General features: G+C 37.9%; 1 protein-coding gene across 2 annotated transcripts in view; it reads left to right on the top strand.

The window, feature by feature from the left end:
• The first annotated feature begins 216 nt into the window (after positions 1-216).
• The window catches only part of LOC134191730 (ATPase family gene 2 protein homolog A-like), a 42350-nt gene continuing 23636 nt past the window's right edge, over positions 217-18930 (top strand). The window contains exons 1-11 of one of the 2 annotated variants that reach the window (XM_062660341.1): positions 217-351; positions 6704-6821; positions 6881-6939; positions 8472-9002; positions 9363-9492; positions 9787-9843; positions 9898-10021; positions 18289-18420; positions 18494-18611; positions 18673-18722; positions 18788-18904. In XM_062660341.1, coding sequence (XP_062516325.1) covers positions 255-351; positions 6704-6821; positions 6881-6939; positions 8472-9002; positions 9363-9492; positions 9787-9843; positions 9898-10021; positions 18289-18420; positions 18494-18611; positions 18673-18722; positions 18788-18904 — 1533 coding nt within the window. In that variant the 5' untranslated portion in view covers positions 217-254. The remainder of the gene's footprint in view (positions 352-6703; positions 6822-6880; positions 6940-8471; positions 9003-9362; positions 9493-9786; positions 9844-9897; positions 10022-18288; positions 18421-18493; positions 18612-18672; positions 18723-18787; positions 18905-18930) is intronic. The other variant, XM_062660342.1, reaches the window with a different exon arrangement.

Consider the following 18930-nt stretch of genomic DNA (forward strand, 5'->3'; position numbering starts at 1 on the left):
GCTTATTTGATGGTGCGCTTGATAGTTTGCTTGCGCATGCACACAAGTGATCACATTACCAAGTGGATTCTGGTTGTAACATGCATCTACTCCACATATGTTGGTGCATTTTAATTTAAATACTAACAACATGAATGTTTTGATAATTTTACTTATTTGTTTTCAAGGTTCAGTCTTTGTGTTTGTTAGGTATGTTTCCTGATTCGATTCCCAAGCGGGCTGATTTTGTCTATGTTCATCCTTCTACCCAGAATATGTGTGGCTTTACAATTGGGGATGCAGTTCTCATATTTAGTCATCATAGTGTGGCAGTTGCAGTCCCATGGCCAATGTCAAATGTTCCATTGGACAGTAAGAATATTTGCATTTTATTTTATGCTTACCAGCAAAGGTTTCATTTGTGCTAATGAGTCATAGTTGTGCTAGTAACATTTACACTTCTTTGTAGTGCTTCTAATTATATACTAAAATTGCATTTCAGCTCTTGATTACTGTGAGCATTGTTTTAGTGTGTACAGCTTTGGTTTATAACGTAGATAAAGTACATCTGAGAAATGTTGTATAGATAAAGTTATATCTGAGAAACGTGATTTGTATTGTTGAAAGATTTTGTAAATTTGTCAAGTGTTGGATGATATTGAGCAAAGTGTTGTAGTCTGAATGGACAGCTTTATATATATATATATAGTGTTGCTTTTTTGACTACACAAACTTGTTTGGTTGCTATCTGTGGGACTTTGTTGCTGGAGTGCTAGGACACATTTGGCTTTAGAATGCCAGACCTAGAACTGGCTGCTTAGACTTTATTTAAGTAGCTACATTAAGAGTTGCAGCTTGTTATAACTCACAGGTTCAGTAAATTCTTGAACATCTGAAATTGCTACAATGACAGCTATGTATGTGTGTTGGATATGAGTCATGCAGGGCAGCTGCTGTTCACTTATGTTTATATATTCTGACAACGAAATATGTTATATATTTACCGATATTTAAAGGGTAACTGCAATGCAAAAATGAAAAATTCTTTATGTTGGAAGTTGATAATTCTAGTTGCATATATAACAGGACAAATAATTGTCTTCAGTGAGAAATAGCAAGTCAAAGTTGCTTCCGGTTCTTCAAGTTCTGGTAACGGACGTGGTGTAGTGTACACGTCACAGAGGGGAGACGCGTATGTGTCTGTATAGTCAGCGGCCTGTAAAAATGACTACATCTTTATATCCAAGGCAATGCTACTATGGTAGATGTTACCGACAGCGACAGTTGTTCGTCTGAAGAGCCCTCCGGGTTTTTAAGTGATGATAACGTTCCGTCATCGCATTAATGGCAGAATGAGGAAGATCTGCTAGGAGCCATTAGACCATAGAGGTTTGAGCTCAGTGACAGTGTCTGAAGCTGAGAGATTGCCTGCTGCCTTGGAAGCCGACGAGACAGGCCACCCAATAGCCTGTCACCATCGCAAGTAGAAGTAGAAGTAGCAAACGTAATTGATGCTCATTCGAGTAAGTATAGGTGTAGCTCCGGTCATTGTGAGATTATAGATACGTACTCGTGTGGAGTGCGTGTTGTCAAATCGTATTTAAGGTTGTATCAAATAATGACGCAATAATAATGTTGAATACTAGCAACATTAGTGGACAGTGTTATTAATGTACTGGTGGGTTGCAAAACTAATTAAAATTTAGCCTGGTATGAGAAAGAGAACAATGAGTTGACATTTGTGCGTTGAATTCACATTTACACAAGGTTTGGCTTTATACTGTAATACATGCGACTGCAATCACTACACACTATGAGCACCTTTAGACAAGTCTAGTCACTAGGAGTCTGACCTCTCCTAGCCATTTGCAGTAGTTTTAGTTCTACACGAGATTCTTCCTTACCTCAATTTTCCCATTTCTCAAGTGCGGCTCTCCTTTTCTTTTGCGAAGGTTCCGTAGTGCTACGATATCTTGAAGTGTGGAGGCAGTTAGATGGAAAATGGTTTCCTTAATTTTGCTTTTCTACAACCCAGACCAAGCTCTTGAATAGACCTGGCTGAGTACCTCGAAGTAATCAGGCTTAAAGGGGCTACTACAGACTTCTGTCCACTCAGTAGGACAGGTCGTACTCAGTAGTAGTCACCTGGACACCCAAAAATTTTTTGCCCTTCTCAGTTGCGATTCCCACTCTTTTCTTAGCTTGGGATCTTTGGAAATTGACAGATGCTTGTGCATGACTTGCTTGAATTAGAGCATCTTGCAGCCACGGCTCGAATTAGAGCATCTCACAGCCACGCAGCACTTAACCATTCTTTTGCCACATATTTTTTGTTTACAGTACGCACTAGCGTGAAGTCTTCCTCTGTGACATGTACACCACACCACGCCCATTACCAGAACTTGGAAGAACCAGAAGCAACTTTGACCTGCTATTTTTCAGCGAAGACTTAGCTTAAAAATTTAGAGCTATTTTCCTGTCATGTATGCAACTAGAACTATTGATTTACAACTAAAAGAATTTGTTTTTTTGCGTTGCAGTTACCTTTTAAACAGTGAGCATTAGTGTGCTGTGGGGAGCCCGAGTCGTGTTCATGTAGTGAATTAGACGCATTACATTGCTCAACACAAGACTTTTATAGCATATGCACTAGCCGCTAATTCCAAAGACTACCCAGTCATTTGAATACCAGTTACTTGTATTTACCCGTCTCTATACGTCATGCAATCTAGATACACTTATATTACATCCCCATTTCTTTAAAAGGTAAGTCTCTCTTGAGGTTACTAATTCTACCTGATCTAGTTCTTAATGAAGTTACTCCTTGAGATGTCTTCTTGCGTGCACGTGAAGCTCTGTCATCTTGGTCCCTTCTGCCTTCTTGGTCCATTCTACTTTCTTGCTCTACTAGTTTTTTGTGATTGGTGGTGTCTTTGTTTTGCTTATCTGGATCTTCATCATTCCAGGTTTCTGTGCTTTCGTTTTCCAGATTCAAGTGATGTTGGTTTCTTCTGAAGTTTCCTTCTGGGGTACTCACCACGTAAGATCTTTGCGATACTTCAGACAATACTTTTCCCCACAGTCTCTTACCCACACCGTCTCTCTTTTCGGTAATTTTGGTAATTGTCTTGCTGCGTGTCTCCTGTCGTAATTCTCTTTCTGCTGTTGCTGATATTCCCTCTTTTGAAGACTGGTTAGGTTTGGAATATTTTGTTTCATTGTTCTGACTGGATTGGTATCATCGTTTGTAATTGTCGACTCATTAGCAGTTCTGAAGGGCTGTATTCATTACTCAAAGGTGCTGCTTTGTATTCTATGACTAAATCTAAGCCTATAGCAATTTGCTTGAACTAGCTTCCATAGTACATATTGTGATCCATTATCAGACTTCACAACGTCGGGTATTCCGTCTCTAGAAAATATTTCTTTAAGTGCGAGATCACTTCTCTTGACCTTATTTTTTGCATTGCTTCCAATTCGATATAACGCGAGAAGTAATCTATAATGACAATATATAGGACTTTCCCTTGAACATCAATAGGTCAGTGGCTACCATTTGCCTTGGCAACTTAGGAAATTCTGCGGGAATTAGGGGCTTTGTTAGGTTATTCCTTTCTTTGCAACAAATTTTGCACTTCTCCACATACTCTTTGAGCTCTGTGCTGCTCCTAGGCCACCATACTGACTGTTTGCTCTTTTTCGGCACGTAACAATTCCCATTTGTTCATTGTCTAGACATTTCCATGTTTCTTTTCTCAATCCTTTAGGTATTACCAATCTGCATCATCTCAGTAGAAGATCATCTTGAATTTGTCAACTCTGGGGCTACTTGCATGTATATCTTCAATTCTCCATTGATTTCATACTCTGGCCAACCGTGTCGTACAAAATTTCTAGTTTGCTGAAATATTGGGTCATGCTTCTGCATTTGTCTCATCTGTTCAAGTCTTTTGTGTGTTACTGGCAATTGTCTGATGACTTGATTCACCCAATTTTCGATTTCTTGTTGTAATGTGTCATCTTTTGCTGTAGTCGCATCGACAGGACTTCTTGATAAAGTGTCTGCTGTTTCTAACTTTTTGCCGGGCACATGCACTATTGTACTGATATTGCGTTAGTCTCATCCTCATTCTCTGTATCCTAGGTGATAATTCCTCTAAATTCTTGTTTTCCAGTAATGGCATATCAACTTGAATTGTTTCCCAGCAAGTATTGGAAAAACCCTCACTTGCCACGTTGTAGATAAAGTTTCTTTTTCTAATTGGGCTTACATCTTTTCAATTTCGGACAATGTTCTTGACGTGTAGACAACTGGTCTCTAATTTCCCTTTTGTTGTTGTTGTTCAAGGCCTGCGCCAAGTCCAAATGACGATGTGTCAACCATTACACGTGTTTTACAGTTGCGATTATGTACAGCCAATATCGGTGCTTTCCTTAGTGCCTTTTCAGACTTGCAAACACTTTTCTTGAGGCTTTTCCCAATACCAAACACTATGTTGGCTCATTAGCACTCTCAAAGTTCTGCTGTCAATGATAAATGTTGGATAATCTTCCATGATAATTTATCATTCCAAGAAATCGTTGTACTTGTTTCTTTGGTTTTGTGGCTCTCTCAGTCCCAATATTGCATTGACTTTACTGGGTTTGGATCTAATTCCTTCAGGATTGATAATATGTCATAAGAATTTTACTTCTTCTTGGGCAGAATGACATTTTTCTTTGTTTAACGTTACTCCTTCAGCTTGTAATCTATCTAAAACCGCCATCAGTCTTAGATTGTGTTCTCGGCGATTGGCTCCTGAAACTAAAATGTCGTCCATTTGACACACAACTACTTCTAGGCCTTTCAAAATTTGAGATATCATGTTTTAAAAAATCTCAGGCACCGAAGTGATTCCTACCGGTAATCTCTTGAGAAATATCTTTTCATTGGGGTAACGAAAGTCGTCAATTTGGCGCTTTGAAGCGATAATGGAATTTGCCAATAACCAGTGTTGGTGTCTAATCAAGTAAAGACTTTAGCATTTCTCAAACTTGCTAATAACTGTTCAACACTTGGCATAATATGTCGTTCTCGTCGTACTTCCATGTTCAATTTTGTTAGATCCACAGAAATTCTGACTGTATTGTTTGATTTGAGAACCGGAACTATGTCAACACACCAGTCAGTTGGCTCTTCCACTCTTTCTATTATACCTTTCTTTTCCATTCTTCTCAACTCTTCATTCACCTTTGGACTAAAGGTATTGGAACTCGGTGTGGACTTGACACAGCATATGGCTCACATCCCTCCTTTAACTGAATGTCATATTCATGCTCTATTCTGCCTAAGCCTGTGAATAACTTTGGATATTGTGTAAAGACTTGTTGTTGGGTTCCAATTTCTCTGATGAATTCTATCAAGTGCAGTGCCTGGATAGCAGGTGCATTAAAATGTATCATTCATGCATCATTCAACAGCTGCTCTCATCTCAACTAGGTGTACTGAATATGACTTTTAAATGATACACTTGTGAATTACAGCATTGCTTTGGGGTTTGTAGTCTGGTTATTGGATACTTTGAGGAAGTTTAATTAAGCGGCCTTGCAAGGAGCTTACCCAATGCAGGGTAAACACACATAGTTAAGTGTGGCTGTGTATCTGTGCAACTAATGTGCAGTAAATCAACAAGCAAATGTCTAATCACAAGCTTTAAGTTTCTTTATGTAAGTCAGTTGCTATGTGAACATGCAGTTTATCTGAGCTGTTTGATACATTAGTCAGTTACTGAGTTTCAAGGGTTCAGAATACTAATTATGAAGTCTGCATTGGTGTTACTTAGAGCTACCAGATCTGACACAAGTGCACTTTACTTTCTAAGTACTCTCTGTTCGCGTTGACTTTGCGCTTTGAAAATCTGTAATAACTTCTGCGCAATAGGGCAGACAGTGACGATCTTCGTATCGTTTGAAACCGCAAGTTCTCAGGTTTTCTATAGTTAGGGTAACAACAGCATATGTATTACACAGATGGTTTGATAAACCTTTTCATATCAAGAGTCGGTAGGATTCTAAACTCATTAAGTAGGTTTGGTCTTACAACAAGAATGCTGCTAATAGAGGAAGTAGCCAATTAACAAGGTCACTAAACGGTTCGTTGCCTTGACATCAACTCACGTTGCTCTTGTTTCGCGAGTAGTTGCTGGATATTTCTGATTTCTCTTTTCGTTTTGTTTCGTCTTGATAGCCTGCGACTTCCTCTGCGTTTACCTAACATCTTTGTATTGTAATATAACTTCTAAATTGTACAGTTAATGGGATATCACTTAATGTGTGAGTGTGGTAAACAAATACAGCTGCATCATTAGTCACTTCCGAGCGCAGAGTCAACGCGAACAGAGAGTAGTGGTTCTACTTTTGTGGCATATGTAGTATTTTCTTTACAATAGGTACGACACATGATCCAACATACAGGCTGAATATCTAATTTGTCTCGTGTAGCCAGACCCTAACCCCACCTGCATGAGACTAGTGTCTGGTATTAAACTGTACTATTGAATAGAGAGTCTGTCTGAAGCCAGTGAACGGTGAGAAACGTATGTCTAAAGAAATGACAATATTTCTTGTCTGCAAAAGTAGCAGAATAAAGCAATGGATAATGAGACAGCCACATTTAAGAATAATTGCAGTTGTTAATTAGCATTATTTCAAGCACATTACTATTTAATGACTTTGAATTTTGTAGACATTGCTGTTGGTCCAGTGACTCGGGCAAACTGTGGAGTGAATGTGGGAGATATGGTGTATATGAGCAGACTGCAGTGTCCAATATTGCCTGCAGATTATGTCTATCTTGTTCCTAGGTCAGTTGTAGCATGGGAGTTATTGTACGTACTTGTGTGATGGTTGTCTTCTTTTCTAGTGCAGAAACTAGAGTTCCAGGTGAAAAAGTTTTTATTGATTATGTGAAACACCATCTAGGTGACTGTCACTCAGTAAATACTGTGTATGAGACATGCTGAACTTTTGACTAATTTTTTCTATAATTAACACAGTCTGTCTCTTTTGCATTATCTACACCATTTCTTACAGGTCAGACTTGTCACATTGAATTTTATTCTGTCAAATCAAGTAGTTTGTAGTTCGATCAAATTCACAGGACGTCAAATCAAATTTGTAGTATGTTTGTAATCTGTGAAATCAAATAAATTCACAAAATTGGCAAGGTAATAATAGATGGTATCTAATCAAATGTGCAAAATGTCCAATTTATTACCTAGCATTTTAATTTGTGCTATGTAACACTTTAGTGTATGGATCAATGCTATTACAGATTCATTGCAAATTAAGCTACATAGCAAAGCAACGGCAATCCTAGAGATCATGGTATTTGTTGTAGTGCCATCCCATCCTCCAGGACAAAACAGCTGGACCTAAAGACTATACTGTAGCATCATTATAATTACTCCTTACTGATTTCTCCTCTTTGCTGGACAGCAAAATTCATTGCTTTGATTTGGATTTTGTATGAGTTGGTGTGGAGATGACTGCGGTCAACATCTTAGGTATTAGAGTGGACATCTGGGGCATTTGATTAGATTTTATTTGATGGACAACAAAATTGGTTTTACCAGTTAAAAGTTTGGTTTGAGGTATGACAACTTTTTTGATGTGATACATTGTGAATTTGATTGCACATATTACAATCTTGATCTGACACACTGCAAATTTGATTTGACAGAATAGAATTTAAAGTGACAAGTGACAATTTTGACCTGTAAATGGTGTAGTTGTTTTCTTATGTTTGCTCATTTTCATTTATTATACATGAATTTGCATAAATAAGCATCCTGAAGTTAGACAAATGCTAAATGTAGTGATTTGTCATATCTTGTAGTAGTTACAATTATGATCATTTAGTATCTGTATAATTTGACTCTCAGGCAACAATATTACCGGGAATTTCTGAAACAGTCCTCAGAGCAGCAATACAGAGAATGGATTTTTATGGAGGAACATCCGTTCTCAATTAGCGCCCGGGTGGTTTGTAGGAAACTCTGGAAATTGGCAGATTGACTTGAGTACCACAGAGTAGGCAAGTGTGAGGCTCATCTTGCGACGTCCTGCCTAGATACTTAGTCTTTGTAAACTTACGAGTGTGACCAGACCTGACAACCCTCCTACGCTTATTGTTAGGCGTTTCTTTAGACGTTCCTTTAATCCACAATGTAAGACTGCTGTCTGGCTGCCAAACCTGTACGTACATTGTAGTATAGAGTAATGCACGTTACTGCTACAGCCTCGGAATATCGACTAACTTTGGGCTGCAACGTCGAATCGTGCACCACAATTTTGATTCATTAGTGGCCCAGTGGGCGGTATTTTGGCAGGGCATTGTTTTGGAAAATCCAGGCATTATAGATTAGTTAGTTGTGTATGTACGACTAGCTGTATGAAATTTGAAATGGTATGTTTTTGATTAGTTGTGTACTGTTATATATTGATATTTTTAGATGGGCTTGTCCTAATTCCTGGTAATGTAGTCCAGGTCATCTACTATGGTGCAACACGATTCTTTACAGTGAGAAGATTGAGCGGCTGTAATGGAGAAGTTGCCTCCAAACATCAGTGTTCTACAGATGGTGATGAGCCAAAGACTTCAATTCCATGCACGCAAGAAAGGCAGTTATGCAGGGACCTTGATGATAATCATTTGACACAAACTATGCTGTGGTTAAGCCTTGATGATTCAGAAGTTGATTGTGGTAGCAAGAATGATTGTGGTAGCAAGAATGTCTCTTCTTATGAAACATTGGAAATAAGAGAAGATACTTGCATTCCTCAATTTGAATTTGTTTATAAACTGACAGTTCAATCAGAAATTGTTATTGAGGGAACAGACTCTAATCCGTCTAAACATAGTGCTGAGATTACATTAGAACCTGTCACTTATAACTGTATTGGTGGAATGAAGAAACAGATTCATCAAGTCAAGGACATGATAGAGTTGCCTTTGAGATATCCACAAGTTTTCTCTGCAGCAGGTAAAGAATTTACTTATGTATGTGAATTAAACTATAACTGCTATGGTAATTATTGTAAAAAGCATAGATTATCATTTAGTTGTTATATTTATTGCGCAGATCTAGAACTACTGTATCAGCGCTTCAAGGAGCAATGGTTGTGTAACAGTGATATTCTCTGAGAAACATGTAGCATTGCACCTCAGTGTTTGCGTGGTGTTAGGAAATGTTGCTATTTTTACTTATACAAATACAACTATTATTAAGAGTTTGTTTCTTGTTGGTATGTGTTGTAGTTAAAGATAAATGTGGATGTTACAGTAATGGCTGCTTGCAGTATATATTTTCAATAAACTATTACATCCTGTTTTGCTCTGCAAGGTATTTCTTACTCGAAAGGAGTGTTGTTGTATGGACTTCCAGGGACAGGAAAAACACTACTGGCAAAAGCAGTCATGTTTGAGTCTAAGGCTCACATTGTATCAATTAGTGCTGTGGAAGTGATGTGCAGGTATACTTGTGTATTAAGTTGTGCAGTATAACACAAAGGTACAGCTTATACTTTTACAAGACTTTCCTTAAAACAAATTTTTGTGATGGAGACTGATAGGTATCTGTCTATCTACGTGTTATGCAGAGCACTAAACTTATTGTTACGTATGCACAGCTGATTGAAAATAGTTAGTGATTATGAGCGTACGTCTAGTTATTAGAGAGATAATTGTGCACTATGTTACCTGCCTTGTCACATTTGACAGTACTGGAACACATTTAGAGCACTCTCTCAAGACAGGTCTGCTTTTAGGTATTATGGGGAAACGGAAGCAAAGCTCAAGGACTTGTTTCAGGATGCTTGTGCAAAGTTGGTGTTGCCATGTTGATTCATTTAATTTGGTGTGATTTGAACTGCTTGTAGAGCTCCATCAATTATCTTTATTGATGAAATAGATGCTTTGTGCCCAAGACGAGATACTGCTGCAAGTGAATTTGAAAAACGAGTTGTTTCTACACTTATAATGCTTCTTGATCATTTGCCAAAGGTACCTGTCTAAGCTCTCACTAGATTTATCATAGCATATTATTTCTATAAGCAGACTGGTCAGCATTTTTAGTGCATTAGTCATAGTGTTTGTTTGCTTTAACTAGTCTTTTTGAAACAAGTTTGAATTGAATATATTGTATAGTTGTTTTGTTATGATAAACTAAACTTTTGTTGTATTTGTTTAGATTTGTGTTCCTTTTTGCTGTTTTATTTCTTTCTTTTTTTGTTTTGCTTCTTGAGGATGTATGATACTTCTGAATGATGATGGATCTCTTATAATGTGTTCTGTTATTTGTTCTCAAGTAAATGAGTGTTGTCTACTACATTGTTTGCTCTGTATCTAACTGGTTGATAAAGAAGGAGAAGTGTACTGTAGTGGTTGCTGTCTTGTCACTATTTATTCACATACATCTTAGCAACTTTTTACATCTTTGTACTGATTTATTGACAGAAATCAAAATTAATAAAATATTGAGGTTTCAAGTACGTATTTCTGTTTCCTGCTATCTTTCTGGTGGCATGTACAAGGGATATAACAACAAGTACAACTAATCTAAGCAATTTATTGGGAAAGGGAATGATGTCTGTCTCTACATTGGAACACCAGGGCAATGTTATTCAATGAAATGTGATATGTGGTAACATGTCATTGTGATAGCTCAAGACGATAGTAAAATGTAACTGGAATGGAATGATGCCTGATTTCAAATAATTAAGACAAGAACAAATTGGAACAGGGATGTATCTGAAATTTGGAAGTGGTCCGGTTGAAAATGTCAGTACATACCTATAGACAAAAAATTGGACACACCATCTCATGAAAGATGAAAGGTTGCGAGTGTCCTTCTTGCTTAATTTTTTGTGATTTTAGTTGAAATTTATCAAGTCTGTCGGTCATATTCTGGTGGTAGTGCGATCATGAGATGATTCCACATTGTGACTCTTCTGCTCCTTCAAACGCAACTTTACTAGACTTGTTAAGTTACTATATTAGAATGAACGTTGTTTCATACACGCGTATTAGAGTGGAGAGGGGTAAACGTAACCAGAATGTATTATCAAAAGAACGCAATGTAAGCAACAATCAATAGCTAATATTCCAAGAACGGCAGTGATTACACTGCCGGCAACAGACTACACTAGAAAACTCGAATGACTGAATAACAATGCATGCGCAACTCTTAATGTATTACAACTTCTTCTTCTCAATTATGTAGTCCACGGTAATTAATGTCCACTTGGAGACCATGGCTTTCTTGGATTCGGAATCCTTTTTGATCTTCGAAGTTGTGGACTGAAACTTCTAGAACCAGACATATGCCTGTGCTCTGAGAGTACTGGTCCAGGAACTTCCCTGACCTCTGGTGTTAACTCCTGGCTAGAAAAGGACAAGGGCACTTGATTCGGTAATTCTGATGGCACTTTGAGTCTGTAATTCTACCAGTCTATGCCTCAATTGATTTGCATGACAACGCCAGATAAATGCTTGGTTGTCGATAGACACTTAATGTACCACATTACCGATGCGCGCTCTAACAGTGCCTGCAAGCCAACGCTTTCCTTCTCTAAATTTTCAACCCATACAGAATCTTCCACTGAAAACTGAAGTACTTTTGTGTGAATATCATAGTATTCTTTCTGCCATTGTTGGTTGTTAATAATTCCATGGCTGGGTTTCAATAAATCCAACAAGGTACGCATCTGTCTGTTCAGTAGTAACTCAGAGGGGTTTGAGTTGAATGTGCTTTCTTCATATATGTCTTGAAACTTCCCACCAATCTCTCCGCTTCACCATTAGATTTAGGATGATATGGAGGTGTGGCGGTATGTTTGATTTCTCTAGAAGTACAAGACTCTCCAAATTGTTGAGCTGTAAATTGTGGATCATTATCTGATACAATAATTTCAGGAAGACCCAAAATGGCGAAGATATCCTGAAGTTTCTCAAAAGTTGAACTTGTGGTAGTGTTAGCCTCCATCATGTGGATTTGAGGCCACTTACTATAGGCGTCAATTACCACTAACCACATTTTCTTTTCAAATGGACCACAAAAGTCAATGTGTAGACGTTCCCATGACTTGGATGGAGGATCCCAAGGGTGTAATGGAACTTTTGTTGGTGTTCTGCTCACTTCACCACAATTCTGACAACTTTGAACATGATTCTCAATATATTTGTCAATTGATGGCCACCAGACATGCAGTCTTGCTAGTGACTTCATTTTTGACATGCAAGGATGTCCATCATGAAGAAGACGAATTACATCTGTTTGGTACTTCTTTGGAATGATCATTCGTATTCCCCAAAGCAGACATCTGTTGCTAACAGAAATTTGAAGTCTCTTATCAAAGTATGGTTTTAGCTCCTTTGACATAAATTCTGATGATCTTGGCCATCCTCTTAAAGTATAGTCATATACTTGTGATAAGATATGATCATTTGTAATGGCTTTTGCAATGTCCTAAGACTGGACTGGTAAGCCTTGAAGTTGTTCTTCCATTGCACATAATACCATCTCTTCTCCTGTAACCTCTTCTAACTCTTCCTTAGTAGATGAAATTGGTAAAGCAAAAGACCATCTGCATTCTCATGTAGGTTAGTTGGTTGATACCTGACTTGGTAGTCATATGCTGGCAATATAATAGCCCACCTAAGTAATCTATTGGTCGTCATTTCTGGAATTTTCATTTTAGGATTGATGATGTTGGTTAACAGTTTATGATCCGAGATTAGAAAAAATTTCCTTCCTAACAAAATATTGCCAAAACTTGCGAACTTTATTGACAATGGCCAGAGCTTCTCGCTCTATTTGGGCGTAGTTCTGTTCAGCAGACGTTAATTTTCTGGATGAAAACGCCATTGGTTTCTCCTTGCCATTTGAATAAGTATGAAACAAGACCGCACCTATTCCCACAGCGCTTACATCACAGTCTAGGGATAGTGGCAAATTGGGGTCATAGTAAGCTAGGATTTGAGTAGATGTCAGAGCATTCTTAATGAGATCCACCGTATTAGAATATTGTTCTGTCTACTTCTATGTCAACCCTTTCTTTAGTAAGTCATTGAGGATAGAACATTTGGTTGCCAATCCAGGTGAAAATCTATCATAATATTTTACCATTTCTAGGAATGAACAAAGCTCTTTCTTGTTCTGAGGATCTGACATTTCCACAATTGCCTTAATTTTAGATGACTGAGGTCGAATATCATCTCTTGAAATGATGTGACCTAAATACTCCACACTCGGCTAAAAGAATTTTCACTTCTCCACCCGTAATCTGAATCTGGCAGATTTCACACGATCCAGCATTTTCTGAAGGTTCTGTAAATGTTCTTGTTCAGTTTTCCCTGTGACCACTATATCATCTAGATAACATGCCACTTCACGAATGTCTTCTATCGTTTGCTCTATGACTTTCTGAAAAGTTGCTGGTGCACAGCTTAGGCCGAATGGTAGCCTTTTATATTAATACAGTCCTTGGTGTGTATTTATCACAACCAATTGACTAGACTCCTCTGTCAGTTCAACTTGTAAATATGCTTCAGCCAAATCTAGCTTTGTAAATTTGCATCCACCATTCAATTTGTGGAACAACTCTTCTGGTATAGGCAATGGGTAGACATCATTAACCAGAACGGGGTTTAAGATACTTTGAAGTTTGCACAAATCCTTATGTTGCCTCCTGGTCTATTTACCACTACAATTGGTGATGCTCATTGCAAAGAACTGACTTTTTCAAGAACTCCTTCGTTTGTCAAGTGATTCAACTCTAATCCAACCTTTTTCTTGAAAGCAAATGGCAATTTCCTTAGTTTAAAAATTTTGGGAATTGATCTGTTTTGCATTTCAGTTCAGCCTTGATTGTAGTACAACACCCCAGACCTGGCTGGAAAAGTTCTGCATGTATAGTAGGTATTTTTTGAAGTTGACATGGACAGCAATCTTTTAACACTGAAACAGAACCAAACTTGTTGGGAGTGATATGAATATATAGTTCCACCTGTCCATCTCTACCTAAGATGTTTACTCCCTTACTCGACACATATATCCATAGCAAGGTAGATTTTGTATGTTGATCCTCTCATCTAACTTTTACAATATAGTATTCCAAAGGTTTAATAGACTGGCCTTCAAAGGCACCCAATACCTGATTGGTTTTCATCAACTTTGCCTCGTTCAAGCCTTTCCACGTTAACCAATTAATAAATGTAAGTGGTGATGCTGAGTCCACCATTAACAAAAGTCTCCTTCCAAATTCTGGCAATTGTAATGTTTGATAAAGGCGGTACTTCCTTGACAGTCCTTGTAGTTTTTGTGGTTTGAGGTTGGAAGATAGGGGAACAATAGCTTATGTTTTCTCTGCTAGTATTTGATGAAACTCATAGTCAGAATTTGGCAGGGATTGTACCACAGCAGTAGATGATTTACATACTCTCTCTATGTGACCAATCTTACCACATCGACGACACTTTGCCTTTCTGAATCGGAAAGAATTACGTTGATGACTGCCACCACAACTGTTACAAGTGTAGGACTTCTGGAACCGAATTTTTGACTGAACATGTAGTGAGATATCTGGCTAGTTTGGACTTGAATTTGGTTTCAAACTCTTGATGTTCTTTTTGGGCTTCTTTTTGACAGCTGACACATACTCCTTAATGAAACAGAAGGTTGAATACCCTCAGCATGCTTTAGCGATTTTCGTTCAGCTGCTTCAAAAGTTGCTGCCAACTGAAACATCTCATCAAGGGATTTTGTATGTTCGTGGGTCAGAAGTTGTTGCAATAATTGCTCATTGTAAATGCCCATGACAAATTTGTCTCGAAGGTTCTGTTTTAGTTATGCTTCGGGCCACTCACATGACAAGGACAACCTTTGTAGTTCCAATAGGTATTCTGTGAGTGACTGATCCTCCGATTGGCGATAACGATAGAAATTGTACCTCTCCAATAGAACCAGTTTCTTTACTCCAAACTGTTCATCCAACTTCTGCTTTAGGTCCACGAACGTGCAATCTTCCGGCTTTTCGGGAGTGCAAAGGCTGCATAATAGCTTCAGTTCAGGTGGTTGTCCTTTAGTTCTTCTCTGGCTTTGTGTAGGTAACGTCTCTGTCTTCATGGAATCGTTATTTGAATCAGAATCAGTCGCATCCATGTTATCAGCTGGCGAGGAATCACATATTTTCGGAAATGATGTTCTGTTTGACGAATGGTTCATAGTAGTGCCTGCAAGAAATCTGACAATGTAGTATCTTTGTCCTAGAACTTTGAGTATTGTTGCTGATTTCCAAAATCCTTTTTGTTTCCTTTCTGGCTGTATAACGAAAAAACAGCTTCATCTAATTAAATGGTTTTCTTTAATGAGACGTATGATCATGTCTTTTTTATTTGGTCTCTGTTGAACTTTGCGTTTCAGTAATTGTTTACTTTGATCTTGAGGAGCAAATAATTCTGGCACTAGCATGCATTTTGAGACAACATCGAAGTTTTCTACCCAGTAGGAGTTTGGGTAGAGACTCCTCAGTAGTGTCATCATGTTTTTTACTCCTATATACCATGAGAAAGTCAGTGACAACATTTTGCAGATTTGCTCTTGGTGTTTCTAATGCTTTTTGGACTGCTGTCTTACATGACTGAATAGATCTTTCCGCTTGTCCATTACCTTTAGGGTTTTAAGGTGGTGTTAAACTGTGAAAGATTTCTTACTGATTGCAAAAACCTTTAAACTCTTTCACTAAAACGTGGGACCATTGTCCATGACGATTTGCTTTGGAATTCCAAAACTCGCAATTGGATGTTTTAATGATGATATTATTTGCTTTAATTGTTCCACTTGATCTAACAATGAAATTTGAAACCTCTGGGTATTTTGAATGGGCATCAACAACTAGGAGCCACATAAAATTGTTGAATGGCCCTGCAAAATCAAGATGCAAACATTGCCAAGGTTTGTCAGGAAATTTCCATGGATGAAGAAGAACCGTTGGAAGACTATTTCTGTGTAAGGCACACGCATCAGATCGCAATAGCACACCATTTATCAACAATATTGCGGTTGATACCAGGCCACCAGATGTATTGGCGAGCCAGTTGCCTCATGTGGGCTCCTTTCATCTCCATACTTTAATAGGCATCCACCAATAACTGAAAGTTGATGTTTGCAAGAATACGATTTGACATTTGCTTTCGATAGTTTTGTTGGCCATCCCTCCTGAATGTATCGAATGATTTCTTGTAAGGTGGCATCTTTCTTAACGTATTTTTGAAGTTGCTTGTAGAAAATTGGTCAATTTTTAACATTTGGGTCTCTAGGCTGGCCACAAACTGCTCAGTTTCTTTGTCTTGTTGTCTAACTTGATCAAGAGTTTTAGCATGTCTTAAAGGGAGACGTGACAAGGCATCAGTGTTTGAACATTGATACTCGATATCGTACTCGTACTGGGATAGTTGGAGAGCACATCTAGTCAAACGACTGCTTGGTTCTAGTAGGAACTGATATCCTTGTAGCATCAAGAATTGTGACCAGTGGTCTATGATCTGTTCTTAAGGTAAAATGATGTCCCAGAAGGTAACGTCGAAACTTTTGAATTTCATAAATAATTGACAGAGCTTCCTTCTCTATCTGAGAGTAGTTTATTTCAGCTTTTGTTAACGACTTAGAAGCATACTCGGTTACTTGCTCTTGTCCCTCAGCGATGTATGATCAGATAGCCTAGGAAAAAATTGAGAAAAATAGGTAACCATTCCTAGGAATGAATGTAATTTAGCTTGATTTGTAGGAATTGGCATGTCTTGAATGGCTTTATTTTTCTTCTGAAGACCGAATACCATCCTTGTCGACATGACCAAGATATTATATCGATGACTGAAAGAATTAACATTTATTTTCCTTCAAACGAAGGCCATGATCCCTGACACACCTCAACACTTTTTAGACAAGTTTTAAATTGGACCTGTCACTAAAATGCCATCAAATAATCAGTGGTTTTCTTGAGATTCCTTAACACCTTATTCATTCATTACTCTTTGAAATATAGCAGGAGCAGCTCACTCCAAATGGTAATCAACGAAATTTGAACAAGCGTTAATGTCACCAAATATTTCTGACTTCCTGAATCCATTTCGAATTGATTATACGCATCTGACAAATCTAACTTAGAGAATTTTGCCCTCTCACGAGAACAGAGAAAAGATCAGACAGATGTGGTATAGTGTCCTGTTTTACCACTATAAAATTTTTGAGAGGCTTAAAGTCTTCACATATTTGTACAGATCCTTATTGCTTTACAACATTGACGGTTGGAAAAGCGCATAATGCATTATTCACCGGCTACAAACCTCTCTTTCAACTAGTCTGTCTAATTCTACCTTTATTGGTTTTCTCATATGCATAGGAGGTCTTCTAAACGGAATGATTTTTAGATCTGCATCTAGACGAACTTGGATGCTTGCCTTCTCACTGCCACATCCCAAGTCGTCTTAGAATATGTCAGAAAATTTGTACAACAGCTTATTCAAAGCAATTAGTGCTATGGCTTCCACCGGCTACACAGCCATAAGCCTCCCAAGCTTTTAAGAAATTGATTATATTTTGTTGCAAGTCCAACTTTCTTTATCCAATCCATTTCAAGTAGATTGGTCCCAACTCCTTCCTTGACATAGAATTGAATATATCAGCTAACGTGTTTTGAAATTGCACTGTTTTGGAAAAAAAATTTTAAATGTCAATGTCATAACCCCTCCTCTGAAGCATTTTGAAGTCTTCCTTAAGAACCCAATAATCTAGGACTGCCAAGGCATTGCCAAGCTGAGCATTTAGTAAAGATACGTCTGCTCCTGTGTCTATACGAAATTGAATAGACACAAAATTGAGTTGTTTTTCTGTTTATTGACACATCCACCAATAGTTTATTGTCCTCAGAGCAAACTTCATCTATTTTACAAACGTCCATGCAGATTGAATCTAGACTTGGATCAGTAGTGCTTGAATCTGAAGATTGGCCAAAGCAATATGCTTTGATTTTGTTCTGGCCTGTTTTCAACTATACTCACCAATCTGGAGTTTTATATTTTTATGATTGTAACTTTAAAACATTATTTTGGAGGACTTTAAGAACTAACAAAAAATACAATAATTTTTTTTGATTTTTGCATTGCAGTTTATACCCTTTCATTACTTGCTTCACATATGTAAGGATGTAACCCTGTGTGGTCAATGCCTTCCTTTTTTTGTTTACTCATGACAAGGCCATTCTTGTTTCTAGATCTCTTCTGCTCCTGTTGTTGTGCTTGGAGCAACTAATCGATTAGATACTGTAGATTCTTCTTTGAGGAGACCAGGTCGCTTTGATCAAGAAATAGAGATTACAATACCTACAGCAGAAGAGCGAGCTCATGTATGTCTATGTGCAGACTTGTAAGTTATGTTGATATTTAAGTTAATGGATATGGTATTTTTGCTAATTTTAGATTTTGTCTACTTTGTTGAGAAAAGTTCACTATTCATTATTGCCATCAGATATTGTTGCAATTGCTGATGCTGCACATGGTCATGTGGGAGCTGACCTGTTTGCAGTCTGTAGCCAAGGTGATGAATGAGCTTAAATGTAGCTGTTACTGCATGGGTAATCAATTTCTCTGACATACAGCTGAGTCAAGAGCACTTCAAAGATGTTTGAAAAACGTTGATCTCTCTTTAGTAGGTTTTTATTCACTGTTTGTGGTTTGGTTTGAATTCAAAGTCTGTACTTATTTAATTGGCAGATTGACACATGCAGTTCTATAAATAGCACTTTTTGTGTGACTATGGAGGACTTGACTTTTGGATTAAAACAAGTTCGACCTAGTGCAATGAGACAAGTTGTCGTGGATGTTCCCAAGGTGGCTAATGGCTATGTAACAGACAC

The sequence above is a fragment of the Corticium candelabrum genome, chromosome 16 (genome assembly GCF_963422355.1).
Source record: "Corticium candelabrum chromosome 16, ooCorCand1.1, whole genome shotgun sequence".
Taxonomy (NCBI): domain Eukaryota; kingdom Metazoa; phylum Porifera; class Homoscleromorpha; order Homosclerophorida; family Plakinidae; genus Corticium; species Corticium candelabrum.